At 49.8% G+C, this 21,336-nt stretch overlaps 1 protein-coding gene across 1 annotated transcript in view; it reads right to left on the reverse strand.

Annotated features, from left to right (window-relative positions):
- Window positions 1-21,336, reverse strand: part of LOC142570582 (phospholipid-transporting ATPase ABCA3-like) — an 86,376-nt gene that overhangs the window by 62,171 nt on the left and 2,869 nt on the right. Inside the window, exon 3 of the mRNA XM_075678953.1 lies at window positions 2,889-3,017. Coding sequence (XP_075535068.1) covers window positions 2,889-3,017 — 129 coding nt within the window. The remainder of the gene's footprint in view (window positions 1-2,888; window positions 3,018-21,336) is intronic.

Below are 21,336 nucleotides of genomic sequence, written 5' to 3' on the forward strand. Positions count from 1 at the left end.
ATAATAACTTAATGGCGTTATCGTGCTAAGTATAAAACAGGGGAAGGTGAGACAAAGAAGCTTATAGGCGTCGATAAACGGACGACGCAGAAAAGCCAGCCAAACAAGCAATACGTGAACATGGCTAAATAGAGGCGTATGTGCTGCTCTGTGATGTTTGAACATGAGGATTTTCAGTTCTGCCTAGTTTCAGATCTTTCAGTGACGACAGGTAGTCACAGGTCTTTTACGAATCTCGGCCCGTATTCACAAAACGTTCTTACGCTGAAACCGTTCGTGGCAGCCAATAGTGATGTAGGATATTATCAAAGGCGATCAGCCGGTGAAAACACTACTTAGGAAAGAAAAGCTTCGTGAATTCGGACCCCGCTGAGCAGATAATTGTTTTGCATGAGTACAGCGTTGCTAAAGGGGCGCTTAGTTTCTTCCCAAGCCAGAGCACCACATATATTGCTAAAGATTTGCTTTTCCTTTCCCACCGTAGAATGGTAGAACAGCCTTGATGGCGTCTCGCACTATGCAGCAGTTGAAGAATCCTCTAAATTAGCTAATTACCAAGCCATAGTTCTGCCAAAGTGTTGCGGTCGTTCTTGCTGATTGTTCTTGATTGCTAGCATTGTACCTGTCTGTTCACTGTACAGGGTTTCCTAAGTAACTTGAGCCAAGAATTTTTAAATGAAAGGAGCTTAGGATGCGAACTGAAGCGACGCATACTATTGGTAATAGCCTATAGTAACTCAGGCCATTTTTTTTGTTTTCACCATAGCTAAACAATTCAGTTTCATTACCCAGCTTTTTAATTATTCTCTAAGGATCCGAAGTATGGTAAGCACACTTGCAGAGCACCATCAGAAACCACCGATCAAGTTCTTTCTTGGACGATACGTCTCACGTAGCCTTTTTTTCCAGGTTTTAACACAGGCCCGCGAAATATGAAAAAATTCGAGGACGCTTAAGCTTCGCCTTCAAGAGTGGAACGCGATAGCGTTATCGTACCCCGTTCGTACCGCGTACTCAAACGATCGACGCGAGCCAAACGTCGCGATCGGCAAAGGCAGCCGGGCCGCGACGCGCCATGAAAGCGGACGCGATCATGGGGCGAGTGGCGCGCCACGTGTCGGGGCAGCGCCGTACATTACGAGGAGGGGGCCTTCTTTGTTTCCCGCAAGATGGCTCTGCGTGTGCGCAGAAGAAATGTAGCAGTTAACGTACATTACTACTCGTGAAACTGCGACTTCTGTAATTTATATGGTCATAATTACCGATATACGCCCCAGTATAACTTTCTACGACACGTTTCTAAGGCCACACCGCATTCACTAGAGGCCATTTTGTCCCACTTTGAACGATCGAATTCGTGGCTGAGTAGAAATAAAGAAAAAAAAAACTCGTGGCTGAGTGGTAGCGTCTCCGTCTCACACTCCGAAGAACCTGGTTCGATTCCCACCAGCCCATCTTGCAAGATGTTTTTTTGTTTATGAAGTGCCTTCTCAGATATATAGCTCAAGGCCAACGCCGCTGACGCCGACACCACCGGATTTTCTGCGACACAAGCTCCTTAACGTTGTCGCGTTAAAAGCTGCGTGACGGAGCGCTTGCGCAGAGGTATCGTGCTGCTCTCAAGCATGCGTTAGGTGAACACGGTCGGCTCCCGTCGGATGACGGCGAAAATGCATGCTGCTGGCCGAACGCTGCCGATGAGATAATGAACGCCCTGCCGCTTCCTCGTCGCCAGTCACGACGTAGCCGGCCTTGTTCACCGAACGCAGATTCGAGAGCAGTACAACGCCACTGTGCAAACGCTCCGCCACGTGGCTTTTTTTCATATTTCGCGGGCTATCTTTGTAACCCGGAAGAAGGGATTACGTGAGACGTATCATAAAAGAAACAACTGGATCAGTGGTTTCTAAAGGTGCTCTACAAATCTGCGTATCATACTTGGTGTGCTCAGCCAATAATTAAAGAAGTTTGGTAATTAAACCTATTGAGTGGGTTATGGGGAAAACAAAAAAATGCCTCAGTTACCATATGCCAGAGTGAACAGTGTACGGACGGTTCAATTCGCTTCCGACGCGCCTCTCTAGAAATATTGGTTCAAGTTACGTAGGACACCCTGTATACCTGCACGTCTTGCGAAGTGCAGCAGTATTTCTAAATATCTGTACTTGTTTATATATATCATTACTGAAACTATAATAATAGAGGCACCCGTGCCTTTTCATCATACATAAAATAAGTGATATTGTTTTGCAGGTGTCCTATCTTGATGCGTCATGCACGGAACATTCCACGAAAGGAAAGGTGCCGTACGTTGCTCACAGTATGCAATGAATGGTGGTAGGTTTTAGATACTATATGTATTAACGTCTGCGGCAACCAACTCCCAATAACAACTTCATCGGCGCTGGATAATACTATGTTACTTGTAAGGAATAAACGGCCGGTAGCTGCTCTGCGTAAATCATTATTCTGTGTTGTATGATGTCCAAACCATCGAACGAAATCAGTTTAGTGGATAATTTTGTACAGAAAGAAATACCGAAAGGAAGACTACACCTGTCTATGCTGCATGAACGGCGAGCGCGTCCTTTCAAATGCATTTTGACAGTCGCTAATTACAGCACATGCACCCTCTAGAAAACAAGCACCAGACAACATACAATTCGCGCTTCAACTGTCATGATTAACTTGTAGTATCAAACGTGAGATATAAAATTTATGAGGTGCTCAATATTTACAAACAAAACTATAAAGTTGTTAATGCAAACGGCGTTAATAAGCGAATCAAAGCACTGTAATGCAGGCACTGTTTGCTGTGATTCAGGTGAGGCGTACGCACAACCCAACCTCTCCCACAGGCCTTACTATTAGTATCGTCCTTCGCTTACCATTGACAAGCCACGGATGTCCACAAGAGCAGCCATATTCGGCGCCACCTCGAAGCGTTCCGGGTCTCGATGCTCCTCCTCATTAACCTCGGTGACGGCTACTACATTAACGGGAAGCCAGTAGCCGGGCTGCGTGTGGATGACTTTGCCTTAGCAACACATCAGCGGCTTTCTAAGGTCAAAAGAGTGCCAGTAAGTTCTCCTAGTAACTCGTGGCTAGGCGTTCTTGCTACCAAATCGTAAAATGAATTTCAGAACATTAGCTTTTCTTAGCTCGTTGCGTAGCTTCACGCCATCGCCAGCGCGGCCGCCACTCGCAGCTCAGACCATGACAAAGCGCCATCGTAGCCTTTTATTGGTGACTGGTGCAAGCAGTGCTTTAAGAAATGAGACCACAGAAAGTTCGGCCACTTGACGCAGAGCTTAGTTGCACGAAATCATAGCGTTTCATACAATTACTAGAGGGAACTGGGGCCCTATTGTCCACCGGATCTGTCAGCATGGGAATGATGGCTAGCACATGGGTTAACTTCATCCTTATGCCTTCAAACAAACGGCTTCGTGGCTTTGGCAACTGATCACTTTCAAGGAAGTACTGCGTCACAAATATTTAAATAGACGTTATCTAAATGCTCCAACGGCACGAATCGAACACAGGACCTCTAGCAGAGAAACCCGATGTTAACGCCATTACACCACACACGCATGGGCTCGCAGGCTCGCAGAGTCCCTAAATATCTATGTCACACACACACACACACACACACACACACACACACACACACACACACACACACACACACACACACATATATATATATATATATATATATATATATATATATATATATATATATATATTGCTCTGAAATTTAAGTCATTCAAGACAGATAAATCGTAGTGTACGAAGCCAGAAAAAAGTCTGAACACACAAGCACGAAGATAGAAGGACAAATCCATGTACTAACCATCATTCCCACGGTGGCTGAAATGATCCAAGCCCCAGTGTTTTCTCTAGTAATTATTGTACAGAACTCTACGCCTAACACACCAACCCCCGCGCATCACTGATGGCACAGCCTATCGATTGCACCCACAGTATCGTGGACATTTTGTCACGGCTCTATCACGCATCGTCTTTCCGTTCCTGATTCGGTGGCGGCACAGCCATTTGCCACCACATCACTCGAAAATTTCAATGCCTTGTATCTGCACAAAATATGCATAATCTGCCAAGACATCTAATGCTTATTATAGTGTAAATGTAGATGATTAGAAGTTTTATAGCCGATACGGAACAAACAGAATTCCTATAGGGATGTCATAGAGCTCTATAATATTGCATGGGGCAGCCTGAAGTAGGGGTGGGCCAACTGAAATTTTGGTGTGCGCCAACCTGAATTTGGGGTTGGGCCAACTTAAAATGAGAGTACAGGCCAACTTAGCTTCCGGGGTAAGCCAATTGAAATTGGAGGGTATACTTACGCATTTTAGACAACTCTGGTAGAGTTTCTACATACTTTTTTCAACCTTGGTGATATGTTTTTCAAAACAATATGTGTGAAGTGACATACCTTTTCAACCTCGGTGATATGTTCTTGAAAATAAAACGTGTTGTAAACTAGTGACAGTGACTCTGCTGTAAGGGGCTTGTTGACTTGTCCCCGACAAAATTTGGGACTGTGAGTACATGAAGACTGTTACGTTCGGGTGACGAGAAAGTTGATAGTCAGGCATGATATTTTTACGGTGAAGAGAAAAAAGAAGGTGACATGGACTAGAGAAAGACGAAGACTGGCCGTTACCTGATCGCCATTCACATCAGTTGCAAATATACATTATTCTACACTCGTGGGCCTGCTTTCTTCCTGCAACATTTTGGTGGAAGGTGCAGGGTACAATCACGGAACTTCGCAGCAGACGTCATATACCTGCCGCCACAATGGCAAATCAACCGACACAAGTGACAACGCCTCAGCAGCCCGTGCCGACGGTCATCCTCACTCATCCGCGGGACCCAGGCACATTTTGTGGCACGGACAACGCCGATGTCGAGGACTGGCTTACGATGTATGAGCGAGTGTGCGACAACAACAGGTAGGATCCAACAGTGATGCTAGCAAACCTGATAATTTATCTGAGAGGAACTGTGAAGCAATGGTACGATAGACATGAAGCTGACCTAACGAGCTGGGATGTCTGCAAAGAAAAAATGCGAGACCTGTTTGGCAGACCTGTCGGTCGTCCGTTTGCAGCAAAAAAACAACTTGCGTGCCGCGCTGAGACGTCCACAGAATCCTATGTCGTGTATATACAGGATGTGCTGGCTCTCTGTCGCAGGGCTGATAACAACATGACCGAGGCAGACGAGATTGATCACACACGAAAAGGTACTGCATACGATGCCTTCAATCTCCTGATGTGTAAGGATTGTGCCACTGTGGATGCAATTATAAAGGAGTGCCGGCGCTTCGAACAAGCGAAGGGCCGCCGCGTCACTCAAACTTTGGGCAGATTTCCCAATACCGCCGCGACATCTTGAAAGGACCCGCCGAGGTTACAGGACCGGAAGATATAACGCGAATCGTTCGCCGTGAACTTGAGGCCATCGCTCCGGCTACAGTTCGTTCCGACTGTCGGGAAAGCGTGCCCGCTGTCTTACATACAAGCGGTGGTTCGGGAGCAAATAGCAAGTTTGGGCATTGCATCTCTGTGCGCGGTCCGCCATACAAACACCTATTAGATTTCTCCGGTCGCTCGCTCCCAGACGCAAATCTTTCCGCCACTCCGTCGCAACCCAGCTGACTGGCGCACAGCGGATGATAAACCCATCTGTTTTAATTGTTCCGGTATTGGACAAATCGCCCGTCATTGTCGCAAACACTGGTCGTCGACTCCTCGGTGGTCGTCTCCGAGTCACTACCGCCAAGTGCCAGACAATCGTACTTTCTCGCCCTATACGCCGACTAGGAACATCAACGCCGACAGCGCTCCACCAAGATCCAGCCGTTTCCCGTCTCCGCAAGGTCGTAGGTCCCGTTCGCCTCTCGTTCACCGCTTTTCGTCCCCTTCTGCAACCGGTCGCTTTATTTCGGGAAACTAGGCTGTGCAGCTCCCGGAGGTGAAGCTGCAACTCCGACCGAGCCCACAAATCCTCGGTTGACCCTGCCTACACGTGGAAACCTACTGGACATTGAAGTTGATGGCGTTATCCTGTTACATCTCTCGTTGACACAGGAGTGCAGATTTCAGTTATGAGCGCTGCTCTCTGCCGAAGGCTCTGAAAGGTTCTGACGTCTGCCGTACCGTGTACTGTGCGAGTCGCCGATGGGAGTAATTCACCTGTTCTTGGAATATGTACAGCACGTGTGACCTTTTGGGGCACTTATACTGTTGTTTTATTTATCGTCCTTGAGCACTGTCCGCAGGACCTAATTCTCGGCGTCGACTTCCTTTCGAAACAGTATGCTCAAATTGACTGCCCCACAGGTGTTGTAGAGTTGGATCTGCCGCTTTCTGCCGACGCAACAACTTGTGCTTCCCACAGCTTATCTTCTGCTGAGTTTGCAAGGCTGTTCCATAGACGTCTACAAATGTCCTCCTCACGTCCTGTCCTCCCTTACCTGATGTCGAGTATGTCGTGTCACCGCTTACTGACGTGGTTTTGTCGCGCAATATTGCCTTACGGAGCACATTAATACGGATTCGCAAAAACTGCGTTCGCGTACCCATCCTCAGTTTTCGATTTTCGTCGCGTGTGCTGCCACACGGCATCACCATAGCGCATATTACTCCTTCGGAACGATTTGATTCTTCGTTGACCTCTGAACCCTTCCTCAGTACCAACGGTCCTTTGTCACCCACTCCTTCGTACTCGATGCCTGCGGACGATGTTTGTGAGATGATTGCCCCTGACCTTCCTTCCGAGGAAACAGCTCTTCGGCGCCTCGTGTCATCTTATCGGGATATCATTGATTTGGACAACCGTCCACTGGGCCAGACATCTGTTGTCACGGATCGCATCAACACGGGTGACGCCAGCCACATTCATAGGCGGCCATATCGTGTATCCGCCACAGAAAGGGCCATCATACAGAAAGAGGTAGACAGGATGATGGACAAGGACATCACTGAACCTTCCAGTGGCCCGTGGGCATCACCGGTTGTCTTAGCAAAGAAAAATGACAACTCGTGGCGCTTCTGCGTTAACTACCGTCACCTCAACAGGATAACAAAGAAGGATGTTTATCCCCTGCCTCGCATTGATGACGCTCGTCACTGCCTTTACGGATCCCAATACTTTCATCAATTGACCTCCGATCCGGCTATTGGCAGATTAGCGCCGATGAGATGGACCGCGAGAAAACCGCCTTCGTCACAGCGGATGGCCTGTACCAATTTAAGGTCATGCCCTTTGGATTATGCAATGTGCCAGCTACATTCGAGCGCATGATGGACTCTCTCCTGCGCGGCTCGAAGTGGTCTACATGCCTCTGTTGCCTCGACGATGTGATCGCGTTTTCGCCGAACTTTGAGAGCAACCTGCGGCGCCTCACAACCATACTCTCCGTGTTTCGCAGGGCTGGCCTTCAGCTGAATTCTTTCAAGTGCCATTTCGGTCGCTGTGAAATTAACATGCTCGGCCATCTGGTAAACGCCGCCAGAACCCAACCTGATCCGCAGAAAGCTTACGCGGTGCGAAATTTTCCTGTACCTTGATCAACAAACGATGTCCGTGGTGTTCTGGGTTTATGCTCTTATTTCCAGTCATTTGCGAAAAAAGTTGCCGACATCGCTCACCCTCTCAATGACCTTCTTAAGAAAGATGTCTCTTTCGCTTGGGGACCACTGCAGAAGAGAGCCTTCTCTACCCTGATTGAGCGGCTTACAACTTCCCCGATTGCGTCACACTTTGAGCCTTCTGCACCCACTAAAGTACGAACTGATGCGAGTGGTCATGACATTGGCGCTGCCTCGCTCAGCCTCAACAAGGCCAAGACCGTGTCGTCGCTTACGACAGCCGCCTTCTTTCCACGCGCGAGCGAAATTACTCCATTACTGAGAGGGAATGTCTCGCACTCGTATGGGCGGTCGCGAAATTTCGACCGTACCATTTAGGTCGGAGCTTCTGCGTCGTAACCGACCATCACGCTCTCTGCTGGCTCCCCTCTTTGAAGGACCCAACTGGACGACTTGCACGTTGGACATTGCGTCTACAGGAATATACATTTTCTATTATGTATAAGCCAGGGCACCTGCATAAATATTGCTACGGCACAATATGTGCGATCACGAAAGGCGAGCAGTGTGAAGACGACGACGACGATTAGAAGCTAGCGCGGGCTGTTGCCTCTTGGCCAAGCGCAGCGTATTGCCTTGTAGCCTTGTAAATATACTTGTAAATAGCTTTTCGTCGGTGTCTTCCTACGTAACATATCTGGTGGAGGTGGACGTTCCCTGTACCTCGTCACGGAGCTTCGCAGTGGACGGTACGTCGAGCCTTCCTTCATGGCTCCCGGCGACGACAACCCGACTCCGCCGGCTCCGACACCTGCTGCCACTTCGACGACCTACATCACTCTCCCCGCTCCCCGTGATCCTGACGTATTCTCAGGCAAAGATGGGGAAGACGTCGATGACTGGATCAGCCTGTATGAACACGTCAGCCGCAATAACCGGTGGGACCCTACTATTATGCTCGCCAACGTAGTCTTTTACCTCGGTGGCACACCTAGAGTTTGGTATCGCACGCACGAAGATGAGCTCACCAGTTGGGATTCCCTTAAGACACAGCTTCGAGACTTGTTCGGCAACCCCTACGGTCACCAACTTGCCGCGCAGAAGGCGCTTTCCGGCCGTGTGCAGACGTCCACAGAGCCCTATGTCACGTACATTCAGGACGTCTTGGCTCTGTGCCGCAAAGTTGACACCCACATGACTGAGTCAGACAAGGTTTCCCACATCCTCAAAGGCATTGCCGATGACGCCTTCAACTTGCTCGTGTGCAACAACGTAGCGACGGTGGATGCTGTTATAAAAGAGTGCCGCCGCCTGGAACTCGCCAAAAGCCGACGTATTGACCAGAAGTTTGCCCGTCTGCCCAACACCCCAGCGACATCTTCCTGTGCCGACGCTCCTCGTCCCAACAACACTGCTGATGTTACCAGGATCGTCCGGCGTGAGATCGAGGCCGCCTATCCGGCTGCCTTCGACTCCAGTCCCACTAACACATCTGCAGTCACGGTCTCACTGATCCAGGCAGTTGTCCGCCAGGAGTTCGAAAACATGGGTCTTCACACCATCTGCTCGGCCCATCGCCGTGATACCCGCCCGGCTTCTTCCATTCCGCCCCGTCCCGCGTCTTCTTACCCACAACGTTTCCGCAGCCCATCTGAATGGCGCACTGCTGACGACAAGCCCATTTGTTTCTACTGCCATCGAATCGGGCACATTTCTCGGCACTGTCGCAGTCGCTGGAGTTCCCCGATCCGGTCTACTTACACTGCCTACTCTCGCTCCCCAGGTGGCCCTTCTCGTCCCTATGCCGCACGCTCCGATAATGCCGCCACTGATTCTCCTGCAACGAGCCGCCCCTATTCTCGTTCGCCTTCACCCCAACGACGACAATCTCGCTCTCCCCAGCCCCGTCGCTCCTATTCGCCGACTCCCTTCGGACGCCGCTCCCAGCCGGAAAACTAGACGATGCAGCGCCTCGAGGTGACGCTGCATTGCTCCCTACGCCGCCAAAGCCTCTCCTGACGTTGCCCACTCATCTGAACCTTCTTGACGTGCAAGTCGACGGTGTTTCTGTGTCTGCACTCATAGACACTGGGGCGCATTTGTCCGTAATGAGTGCTGACCTTCGTAACCGGCTCAAGAAACTTATCACGCCCGCCACGACGCCTGTTGTCCGTGTCGCCGATGGCGGAACAGCCCCCGTTATTGGTATGTGTACCGCCCGCGTCTCCTTCGCCGATCGCTCAACAATCGTGCTATTCACAGTCATCGCCCACTGTCCCCACGACATCATCCTCGGCTTAGACTTCCTCTCCGCACATTCTGCTCTCATCGATTGTTCCGCCAGTACTCTCCGCCTTGACCTGCCTGTTCTCGATCCTGCTGAACCTCAACCCAGTCGCCTCAGTTCCGCCGACTTCGTTCGCTTGCCACCTTCGGCACTGACCTACGTTGACCTAGTGTCATCCCCCCCAGTCCCCGACGGTCACTACATCGCGGCTCCTATGCAAGACGTCCTCCTTACACACGGGATCACAGTACCTCATACAGTTTTATCTGTTACGGAGAATTGCGTCTGCCTGCCAGTGCTCAACTTTGGCTTGACGACACAAGTGCTGCCACGTGGGATGTCTCTGGCCCACCTTTGCTCCTTCGAAGATCACTCTGTAGCATCCTTTGCAGTTGACGACACTTCATCCGATGCTCCTCTACCATCGCAGTCGGCAAATTGTACCATCGCCGACTTCCAGAAAATGATTGCCCCCGACTTGCCGTCCGAGCACGCTCGTGAACTCTACCGCGTTCTGTTTTCCTACCACGATATTTTTGACTTTAACGATCGTCCTTTGGCCCAAACTACAGCTGTCAAACATCGCATTAATACCGGCGGTGCCCCTCCTATTCATCGCCGCCCGTATCGAGTGTCACCAGCTGAGCGTCAAGTTATTCACGCAGAAGTTCGCAAAATGCTTGCCAAGAACATTATTGAACCATCATATAGTCCATGGGCGTCACCTGTAGTACTGGTCAAAAAGAAGGATGGCTCATGGCGCTTTTGCGTGGATTATCGGCACCTTAATCGGGTTACCAAAAAGGAGGTGTATCCCCTACCTCGGATTGATGACGCCCTTGACTGCCTCCACGGTGCTCGCTATTTCTCCTCTATTGACCTTCGCTCCGGCTACTGGCAGATTGCCGTGGACGATCTCGACAGCGAGTAGACTGCTTTTGTCACACCCGACGGTCTTTATCAATTCAAAGTGATGCCGTTCGGTCTATGTAACGCCCCTGCCACTTTTGAACGCATGATGGACTCCCTTCTTCACGGATTCAAATGGTCCACGTGCCTGTGCTACCTGGACGACGTCATCGTGTTCTCCCCAACGTTCGCTACGCACCTCGAGCGCCTCTCAGCAGTTCTGGACGTCTTTCGTCGAGTCGGTCTGCAACTCAACGCATCCAAGTGCCAATTCGGCCGTCGCCAGATTACCGTCCTTGGACATCTCGTTGACGCGAACGGAGTGCAACCGGACCCAGGCAAGATCCATGCTGTTGCGCACTTCCCTGTTCCGAAGTGCGTCAAGGATGTGCGCAGCTTCATCGGCCTTTGTTCGTACTTCCGCCGTTTCGTGAGAAATTTCGCCGCCATAGCACGACCACTAACCGAGCTTTTGAAAAAGGACGCCCCTTTCCAGTGGGGCGATAACGAGGCCTCTGCATTCTCACATCTAATCGACCTTCTCACAACGCCTCCGGTTCTGGCCCATTTCGATCCTTCTGCGCCTACCGAAGTCCGTACTGATGCCAGCGGTCACGGAATTGGCGCGGTACTGGCACAACGCCAGCGTGGCCACGACCGGGTTATCGCTTACGCCAGCAGGCTCCTCTCACCCGCGGAGCGCAACTATTCCATCACTGAGCGTGAGTGTCTGGCCCTAGTTTGGGCGGTTGCGAAATTCCGCCCATACTTATATGGCCGATCCTTTTCCGTTGTCACCGACCATCACGCGCTTTGCTGGTTATGCTCACTGAAAGATCCTACAGGAAGACTTGGTCGCTGGGCCTTACGCCTCCAAGAATATTCGTATACTGTCACCTATAAATCTGGCCGACTACACAAGGACGCTGACTGCCTGTCTCGCTACCCGGTCGACGAGCCTGACGACGCCGACAGTAGTAGCGCCAACGGCATTTTCTCTGTGTCTGCCTTCGCTAACATCGCCGATGAGCAGTACCGAGACCTATCGCTGCGATCACTTATCGAGCGTCTGCGCTCTACACCTACCGACGCATCCGTTCGCCGATATGTCCTCCAGGGCGGCATTCTGTATCGAAGGAACTTCCTCCCTGACGGCTCTGACCTTCTTCTTGTCGTGCCAAAACAGCTACGACAGACTGTGCTGTTTGAGATGCATGACGCACCCCACTGCAGGACATCTTGGGGTAACCCGCACGTACGACCGCGTCCGCCGCCGCTTCTATTGGCCTGGTCTAGCTCGCTCCGTTCGACGCTATGTTGCTGCCTGTGATCCCTGCCAGCGTCGGAAAACACCTCAGGTGCTACCTGCCGGTCATCTCCAGCCGATCACCATCCCCGTGGAACCGTTCTTTCGTGTTGGATTAGACCTCCTCGGTCCCTTTCCCACGTCATCCTCTGGGAACAAATGGGTAGCCGTCGCGACTGATTACGCCACCCGATACGCTATCACTCGGGCTCTCCCTACCAGTTGCGCCACTGACGTCGCGGACTTTCTCTTGCGTGACATTATCTTGCTTCATGGCGCCCCGCGACAGCTCCTTACTGACCGTGGTCGAAACTTTCTCTCGAAAGTTATCGCTGACATTGTGCGTTCCTGCTCCATTCAACACAAACTGACTACCTCATACCATCCTCAAACCAATGGCCTGACAGAGCGTTTAAACCGTACTCTTACCGATATGCTGGCCAAGTACGTTTCCACGGACCACCACGACTGGGACATTGCCCTTCCTTACGTAACATTTGCGTACAATTCTTCCCGGCACGACACCGCTGGATTTTCTCCCTTTTATCTACTGTACGGTCGCGAACCTACCTTGCCCTTAGACACGGCACTTCCTCCTGCTGCGGTCTCAACAAGCGAGTATGCGCGCGACGCCATCGCCCTCGCCGACCATGCACGCCAGCTTGCCCGTGCTCGACTGACGGCCTCACAAACCACTCAGCAGTGCCAGTACAACGCCCGCCATCGTGACGTACAGTTTTCGCCTGGGGCGCTCGTGCTTCTGTGGTCGCCCACTCGTCACGTCGGACTTTCCGAGAAGCTCCTTTCGCGATACACAGGGCCCTACCGCGTGCTGCGCCAGGTGACGCCTGTGACTTACGAAATTGCTCCTGTGGGTTCAACCTCGTCCTCTCCTCTGGCATCTAGTGATGTCGTACACGTCAGTAGGCTCAAGGCCTACTACACTGCTTCCGAGTCCAATCTTTAGTCGCTCCGGGACGGCGCTTTTGCCGCCGGGGGTAGTGCTACGGCACAATATGTGCGATCACGAAAGGCGAGCAGTGTGAAGACGACGACGACGATTAGAAGCTAGCGCGGGCTGTTGCCTCTTGGCCAAGCGCAGCGTATTGCCTTGTAGCCTTGTAAATATACTTGTAAATAGCTTTTCGTCGGTGTCTTCCTACGTAACAATATGCTGACTGCCTGTCCCGCAATCGCGTGGATAAACGGGACGATACCGATTCAGACTCAGACATCAGTATTCTATCCCTCTCCGGCTTCCTCCATATTGGCGACGAGCAACGCCAAGATCCTGTTCTTCGAACACTTATGGAACGCCTAAGCTCCTCGCCCAATGACCCGTCCCTCCGGATGTTTACTTGCGCGATGAAAGTTTATACCGTCGTAGCGTTCGTCCTGATGGACCGGAGCTCCTCCTAGTCGTTCCCAAGCACCTCCAACTGGCAACGTCACGACGCTCCTACTGCAGGACATCTGGACATCACTCGTACTTACGACCGCCTGCGGCGCCGCTTCTTCTGGCCCGGCATTTATCGCTCTGTGTGCCGTTATGTAGCTTCTTGCGACTTGTGTCAGCGCCGGAAAATGCCTGATATGCCTCCTGCTGGTTTGCTTAAACCAATTGATATCCCTACAGAGCCCTTCTTCCGTGAGGGCCTCGACCCCCTTGTCCCCTTTCCAATTTCAATTAAAGGAAACAAATGGATTGCTGTGGCAACAGATTATGCCACGAGATATGCCATCGCACGAGCGATGCCAACCAGCTGTGCTGCAGATTTCGCCGACTTCTTACTGTACGACGTCATCCTGCACCACGGCGCCTCTCGCCAGTTACTCACGGATCACGGCCGCTAGTTTCTATCGAAGGTCGTCGATGATTTGCTCCGCTCCTGTTCTACAGATCACCAGGTTGCTACCGCGTACCACCCTCAAACGAACGGCCTCACCGAGCGACTCAACCGCACACTATCTGAAATGCTGGCCATGTACACCCGGCCACAAAATATTACGGACCATGAAATTTGAGAAAAAGCGGAATATCTCCGCAACCTCACAACGCAGCCTGGTATTTGCATTTCGGGTATCGTCTAGACTATGTTAAGAACATTTTCGTATGCAGTTGTGCTGGCTACTTCTACAGGCCACTTGGAAATTGAACGTTTTCTGCGATACCGTGGTCCGCAAACTTTTGTGGCCGGGTGTACTTTTCCAACGATCACCGCGACTGGGACGTCACCCTTACCATACATAACTTTCGCATAAAACTTGTCCCGTCAAGACACTGCCGGATTTTCACCATTTTACCTTTCGTATGGCCGCGACCCCACCTTGCCCTTCAACACGTTGCTACCTTTCGCAGTACAATCACCCAGCAGTAGTTACGCTCGTGATACTATTGCCTTAGCCGCCCAGGCCCGAGAGGTCGCCCGTCATCGCCTCACAGTCTCGCAAGCTTCTCAAAAGTGACGCTATGGCCTTCGGCACCGATACCACCAATTTTCACCTGGTTCCCTTGTCCTTCTCTGGACGCCTTCACGTCGCGTCCGCTCGTCGGAAAAACTACTTTCCCGTTATTCTGGTCCGTACCAGATCTTACGTCAACTGTATGACGTGACATACGAGATCGCCCCAGTCGGTCAGCCTTCAGTGCCTCCCAACGTCGCCAGCGATGTTCACGTCGCCAGGCTCAAGCCCTATGTCCCCCCATTAAGTGAGGCTATATAACTTGCACCGTGACGGAGCTAAGCCCGCCGGTACGGGTGATGTTACGGTGAAGGGAAAGAAGAAGGTGACATGGACTAGAGAACTACGAAGACTGGCCGTTGCCTGAACGCTATTCACACCAGTTGTAAATATACATTATTTTACACTCGTCGGCATGTCTTCTTGCTGCAACAATATATTCATTATATGCGTCATAGGATGAACTGCCAACATAGGATCCACGTCTAAAGGAGTGGGTTGGTACTCGTACAAGCTGCTTTCTACAGTTTTTCAAAAATAACAATTGGGTACAGTGTGTCCTTTCCATAGCAGTTACACGAGTACGACTATGTAGTGGAAAGCTTGTTGGCTATTGCTAAGAAGAGGGCAGGCAATCCCTAGTTCTTTGCCCTACATTTCATCCTAAGATATCGGTATCTTCAACACTACATTGCAAGCTGATATCGAGTTACTGCACTCATTCTATTCACTTTACGAATATTTATTCTCATTTACAAGTGAACGAGACTTCACCACTACCACTGTTGAGCTCGACGCCTTTCGGCACAGAAGACCTTCCGAAACCTTGCCCATGTGGCAGTGACCTGCAGCTCCATTTCGTTTCTGTGACTGTTGTGCACATGCTCGCTGTGGGAAACTATCCTCGGTGAAAATGCTACTACATAGCGAAGGGAGTGTTCGCTGAGAGATATCGCGTGAGCGCCTGAGAACCACCTCGTTATGCATGGAGAAAACTGGCGATGAGCGAGAGAAGCCACGCGTGACCTCAGACAGCATCGCTCGAATCCCTTGGAGTGCGGGAACTCCTCGTTAACGGCCAATAGGTGCGGCCGGAAGAGACAATCAGCGCCGCATCTGTCAGGCTTTGAGGGTTTGCAGCAACTATCCCTGTGCTAAAATGCTACCGATCACCTCACCACCTTTACCAAGAAGGAAGCGTTGATTGGCCGCCAAGAGCAGGAGGACTATGGCTGTAAAAAGACGCGACGTTTCCTAGTCTCTCACTATATTTAGTCGTGTAGCTGACTCTATGCAAAGAAATCTATTGACGTCGCTATTTAATTTTTAGCTTAACGGAGAAGAAAACGAGGAACGCCAGTCGTGTCACTAATGTGACTAACACGATACCATAGACGTTGGCGCCAAGCTTAAAAACTATTGCGAAAATTCTATGTTGAAGGACATGAAAGTGTCTATTTCGTAGTCGGTGTTGTCGAAGGGACTCCAAAATTTGTCGAATCCTATGTCGATACCGATGGAATCGAGTGGAAGTCCCTAAACTTATAAAAGACAAGTTCGCTAGTCATTGACAACGTGGACTTGCGGGTCACCCGATGCGCTGACTGTAAACTTGTTGCCGAACAGCACAGACCTCAATGCAACACGTACAATTTGGTATGAGTGGCTCAGATACAGCTGTACATTGACACTTTTGTGAGATGAAATAAGAAACAAAGTCTTAAAATTGAATTATATAATGGAGTGTTACGTGCCAAAACAGCGATCTGATTATGAGGCACGCCGTACTGGGGGACTCCTGAAATTTCAACCAAGTGTTTTAGTTTACTCAAGGTGACATTTAGTCATCAGATCACAAAGCAGAGCACTATTGAGCGTCAAAAACAACACAATGTTTCATAACAATGAAGAGCCGAAAACTGCAAGGGCAGAAATATTTGTATAATATCAGGCCAACATGCATATACAGATCAGAAAATCGCCATAGAAATTAATGAAAAAGGGACCGTGCACTTTCTATGTTGTCGCAGCTCGCCGATACATGGCGGTCATGTGGCCAGCTGATGAGTCATGACGGACAACATAATGGGAGCAATTTTATTGTGTTAGAGCTGCGCTATTAAAAGGGCGGCTCCTTATGCTTGCTATGTCTTGGTGCTGCCGCAACTAAGAGATCGTTTACAGCACCATACCTATGGGCGCCACTATATTAGTTCAGGTGACCACGCCCGACATTCAGCGCGTTCTCGCCGGCGTTTGCTCTTTTGTTGAAGTGACCGACGGCAGCCGCAGACACGGCTCAGACAGCCACTACTTCAACATTCACGGTGCGATATGAATGTGTAGACGACACACTAGTGGCCATAGCTGCACAGGCAGCTTAAGTATAAGTTTCATTTATGCATTCGGTCTGCACTGCAATCTCATTGTGTGGAAGCCTACCGACTGAAGGGGGCTAATGTAACAGCGTCACAATATAAAGTTTGCTTGTGCCCTTTATATTGTACTCTAGTCTATTCTTTACATCAGTAGACTTGTAAGGCTTTACGGTGGAACGCCTTCTGCCATCATTACCTGTATGTGCAACAACTTCGTTCGGCAATATACGTGTGTACGCCCGCAGAAAATGCTTCTTTGCATCGTGCTCTGTCCAGACATGATGGTTGATTTTGACAGAGTCATTCTTGTCACAAGCGCTGATACGATTACTATACGCTTGTTATACGGTTTCCTGATTACTAACGACGTTGTTTAGAATGTGTTCCTGCAGGCTTTGACAGAAATCTTGCAAGTGGCAGAGCAATCGCTCGCCTGCTGTTTGAATTCAGGCGCGGAAAGAAAATTCACGGTGCACGCCTATATTATTTTACATTTGACTTCGCTGCTATGGCAAGTGAAGTCGCTCGAGTATGCAAGTCACACTTACATGGGTTGGACGAAGCGCCGACTTGCATGCTTATAGAAGTTCAATTACATTCCGTGATATGTTGTGCGAGCGGTGGCGGTAACGTAGTCTTGTTGCTGCAGCCGGTGTTAGCCTGGAGGCCATTGCCGGCAATAGGTGGCCGATTATTGCCAGCACTTAGCTATCCCGAGCTGGTGGTGGAGCATATTGTGCTCGCCTTGTAGAAAGGTGTGCATAGCAAACAGTCGTGAACATTGGCACTTCATGTGGACCCGCCGCGGTGACTTATTCGATAGGTGTTGCACTGCTAACGAAGAGCTCGCGGGATCGAATCCTGGCCGTGGTGGCCGCCATTCGATGGCGACGAAATGCGAGAAAGTCTGTGTCCCGTGCACTGTTGCCACGTTACAGATCCATGCTGGTAAAAATTAATCCGGAGTCTCCCACTACGGCGTGCCTCATAATCAAATCGGGGTTTTGGTCCGTAAAACCTCAAAATTCAATTCAAATCACTCCTTATGTGACTGAGGCGGATGAAGTTCGTTCACATATCTCATCCCACACTTTCAAGTCTCCGTCGCAAGTTTTGAAGTTCATGAATGAGCACCTCTTCCTTCTCCCGTTTCACACTTCAAATAAATAGTATTAAGTGATTCCCCGGCTCTTGGCGGGATGTTGCTGGAGCGGCCGGCGGTGGCTGACGCCTGCTTACTCCCGATTCAGAATGCGTTGAATGGCTGCGGGCCTGTGGTGGCCTCTGGTGCGTGTTGAGCACACTGCTCGCTGTAAAAGGTCTAATAAGCTTGTGAGCATAGAAGGACTGTATCCTAAAATCTATGCAGCCTGATAGCAATATTATAGGTTGGGGACAGCGTACATTTCCAAGTATGGATTTGGCCTGGGCGTGGTGCTACCATGTTTAGCGGTCAAAAATACGGTGGCATTTTTTAAAATGACCTTTGTACATTTTAATTACATCCAGCTCCGTCTTGCAAAAGAGTGCACTGTCGCTTTTTGGCCTCGATCGTCATGATATTTTGTTTGGCGTCGTCTACATTGATCTTTATTTCTTCATGGAGCTCGCTAGGATATATTAGAACACATTTTCAGGTAAAATCCACATTTACTTACCGCCATTTACAATGGCTTTCACGACTCGTAAGAAATACGCGTGTTCTCAGTGAGTCTAGTGCCCCTTGTAGAATATGAATGACAGTGTTTCAGGTAGAAATACCAAAAACATCTTAGACAGAGCTTCAGCCAACGTTGCGACAGCAAGTGACTGTTTAATGATGTAATAGCGGCAATAACACGCAGGTATTAAGGTTGACAACTCTGAATACTGGAGCCAGGCACGTACCCAGGGCGGGGGGGGGAAGGGAGGTCCAGGCCTCCGCCCCCCCCCCCGAAATTAAGCGGCGTGCTCCCCTCCTCCCCGCCCACACCACCACTCCTCACACACATTCCTAAAGCGCTGAGAAATCAATCTATTTCGCAGTCAATATTTTGATGCATTTTACCGCGAGAGCTGTATATGACTAACCTTACATAGTTTTTTCGTCATCCGTCAACAGAAAAAATCATAATGTGGGCCGATCTTAGTGATAGTGCAAAAAGGGTCCAAGCTCAATGGCACATACCCCTGTGGGCTCGGGAACCTGTAACGCGCCCTATAATACCTTCGGGAGGGGCCCACGTATGGGAAGTGCTTAACGCCTGGTTGACATCCACCGTGGGCCGGCCCGGCATTGCACTACATTTGGATAGACCCAGGTGTGCGGAGCGCTCAACGCCTGCTTCACCTCCGCCGCGAGTCAGCCCGACGGTAGTGCAATGCTGGGCCGAACCGCGGCGGAGGTGAAGCAGACATTAAGCACTCCCCATACGTGGGCCGATCCCGAAGATAGTACAATGCTGGGCCCACCCGCGGCGGAAGTGAAGCAGGCGTTGAGCGCTCCGCACACCTGGGTCCATTAAAACGTAGTGCAATGCCGGACCGACCCACGGTGGAAGTGAACCAGGCGTTAAGCACTCCCCATACGTGGGTGCTTAACTCTCGTTACACCCACTGCAGGGCAATGGCCTCTCCCATACTTCTCCAACAACCCCGGTGATGTACTAAGTGTGGCCATGTTGTCCCTGCAAACTTCTTAATCTCCTCCGCCCACCTAACTTTCTGCCGCCCCCTGCTACGCTTCCCTTCCCTTGGAATCCAGTCCGTAACCCTTAATGACCATCGGTTATCTTCCCTCCTCATTACATGTCCGGCCCATGCCCATTTCTTTTTCTTGATTTCAACTAAGATGTCATTAACTCGCGTTTGTTCCCTCACCCAATCTGCTCTTTTCTTATCCCTTAATGTTACACCTATCATTCTTCTTTCCATAGCTCGTTGCGTCGTCCTCAATTTCAGCAGAACCCTTTTTCGTAAGCCTCCACGTTTCTGCCCCGTAAGTCAGTACTGGTAAGACACAGCTATTATACACGTTTCTCTTGAGGGATAATGGCAACCTGCTGTTCATGATCTGAGAATGCCTGCCAAACGCACCCCAACCCATTCTTATTCTTCTGATTATTTCCGTCTCATGATCCGGATTCGCCGTCACTACCTGCCCTAAGTAGAAGTATTCCCTTACCACTTCCAGTGCCTCGCTACCTATTGTAAATTGTTGTTCTCTTCCGAGACTGTTAAACATTACTTTAGTTTTCGGCAGACTAATTTTTAGGACCGCTCTTCTGCTTTGCTTCTCCAGGTCACTGAGCATGCATTGCAATTGGTCCCCTGAGTTACTAAGCAAGGCAATATCATAAGCGAATCGCAAGTTACTAAGGTATTCTCCATTAACTTTTATCCCCAATTCTTGCCAATCCAGGTCTCTGAATACCTCCTGTAAACACAGTGTGAATAGCATTGGAGAGATCGTATCTCCCTGCCTGACCCCTTTCTTTATTGGGATTTTGTTGCTTTCTTTATGGAGGACTACGGTAGCTGTGGAGCCGTTATAGATATCTTTCAGTATCTTTACATACGGCTCGTCTACACCCTGATTCCGTAATGCCTCCATGACTGCTGAGGGTTCGACAAAATTAAACGCTTTCTCGTAATCAATGAAAGCTATATATATAGGTTTTCGTTACATTCCGCACATTTCTCTATCACCTAATTGATAGTGTGAATAAGGTATATGGTTGAGTAGCCTTTACGGAATCCTGCCTGGTCCTTTGCTTGACAGAAGTCTAAGGTGTTCCTGATTGTATTTGCGATTACCTTAGTAAATAGCAACTGACAGTAAGCTGATCGATCTATAATTTTTCAAGTCTTTGGCATCCCCTTTCTTATGGATTAGGATTATGTTAGCGTTCTTCCAAGATTGCGGTACGCTCGTGGTCATGAGGCATTGCGCATACAGGGTGGCCAGTTTCTCTAGAACAATCTGCCCACCATCCTTCAACAAGTATGCTGTTACCTGATCCTCCCCAGCAGCTTTCCCACTTTGCATAGCTCCCAAGGTTTTCTTTACTTCTTCCGGCGTTACCTGTGGGATTTCGGATTCCTCTAGACTATTCTCTCTTCCATTATCGTCGTGGGTGCCACTGGTTCTGTATAAATCTCTATAGAACTCCTCAGCCACTTGAACTATCTGATCCATATTAGCAATGATAGTGCCTGCTTTGTCTCTTAACGCATACATCTGATTCTTGCCAATTCCTAGTCTCTTCTTCGCTGCTTTTAGGCTTCCTCCGTTCCTGAGAGCATGTTCAATTCTATCCATATTATACTTCCTTATGTCAGCTGTCTTACGCTTGTTGATTAACTTAGAAATTTCTGCCAGTTCTA

Source organism: Dermacentor variabilis, chromosome 2, assembly GCF_050947875.1.
Source record: "Dermacentor variabilis isolate Ectoservices chromosome 2, ASM5094787v1, whole genome shotgun sequence".
NCBI lineage: Eukaryota > Metazoa > Arthropoda > Arachnida > Ixodida > Ixodidae > Dermacentor > Dermacentor variabilis.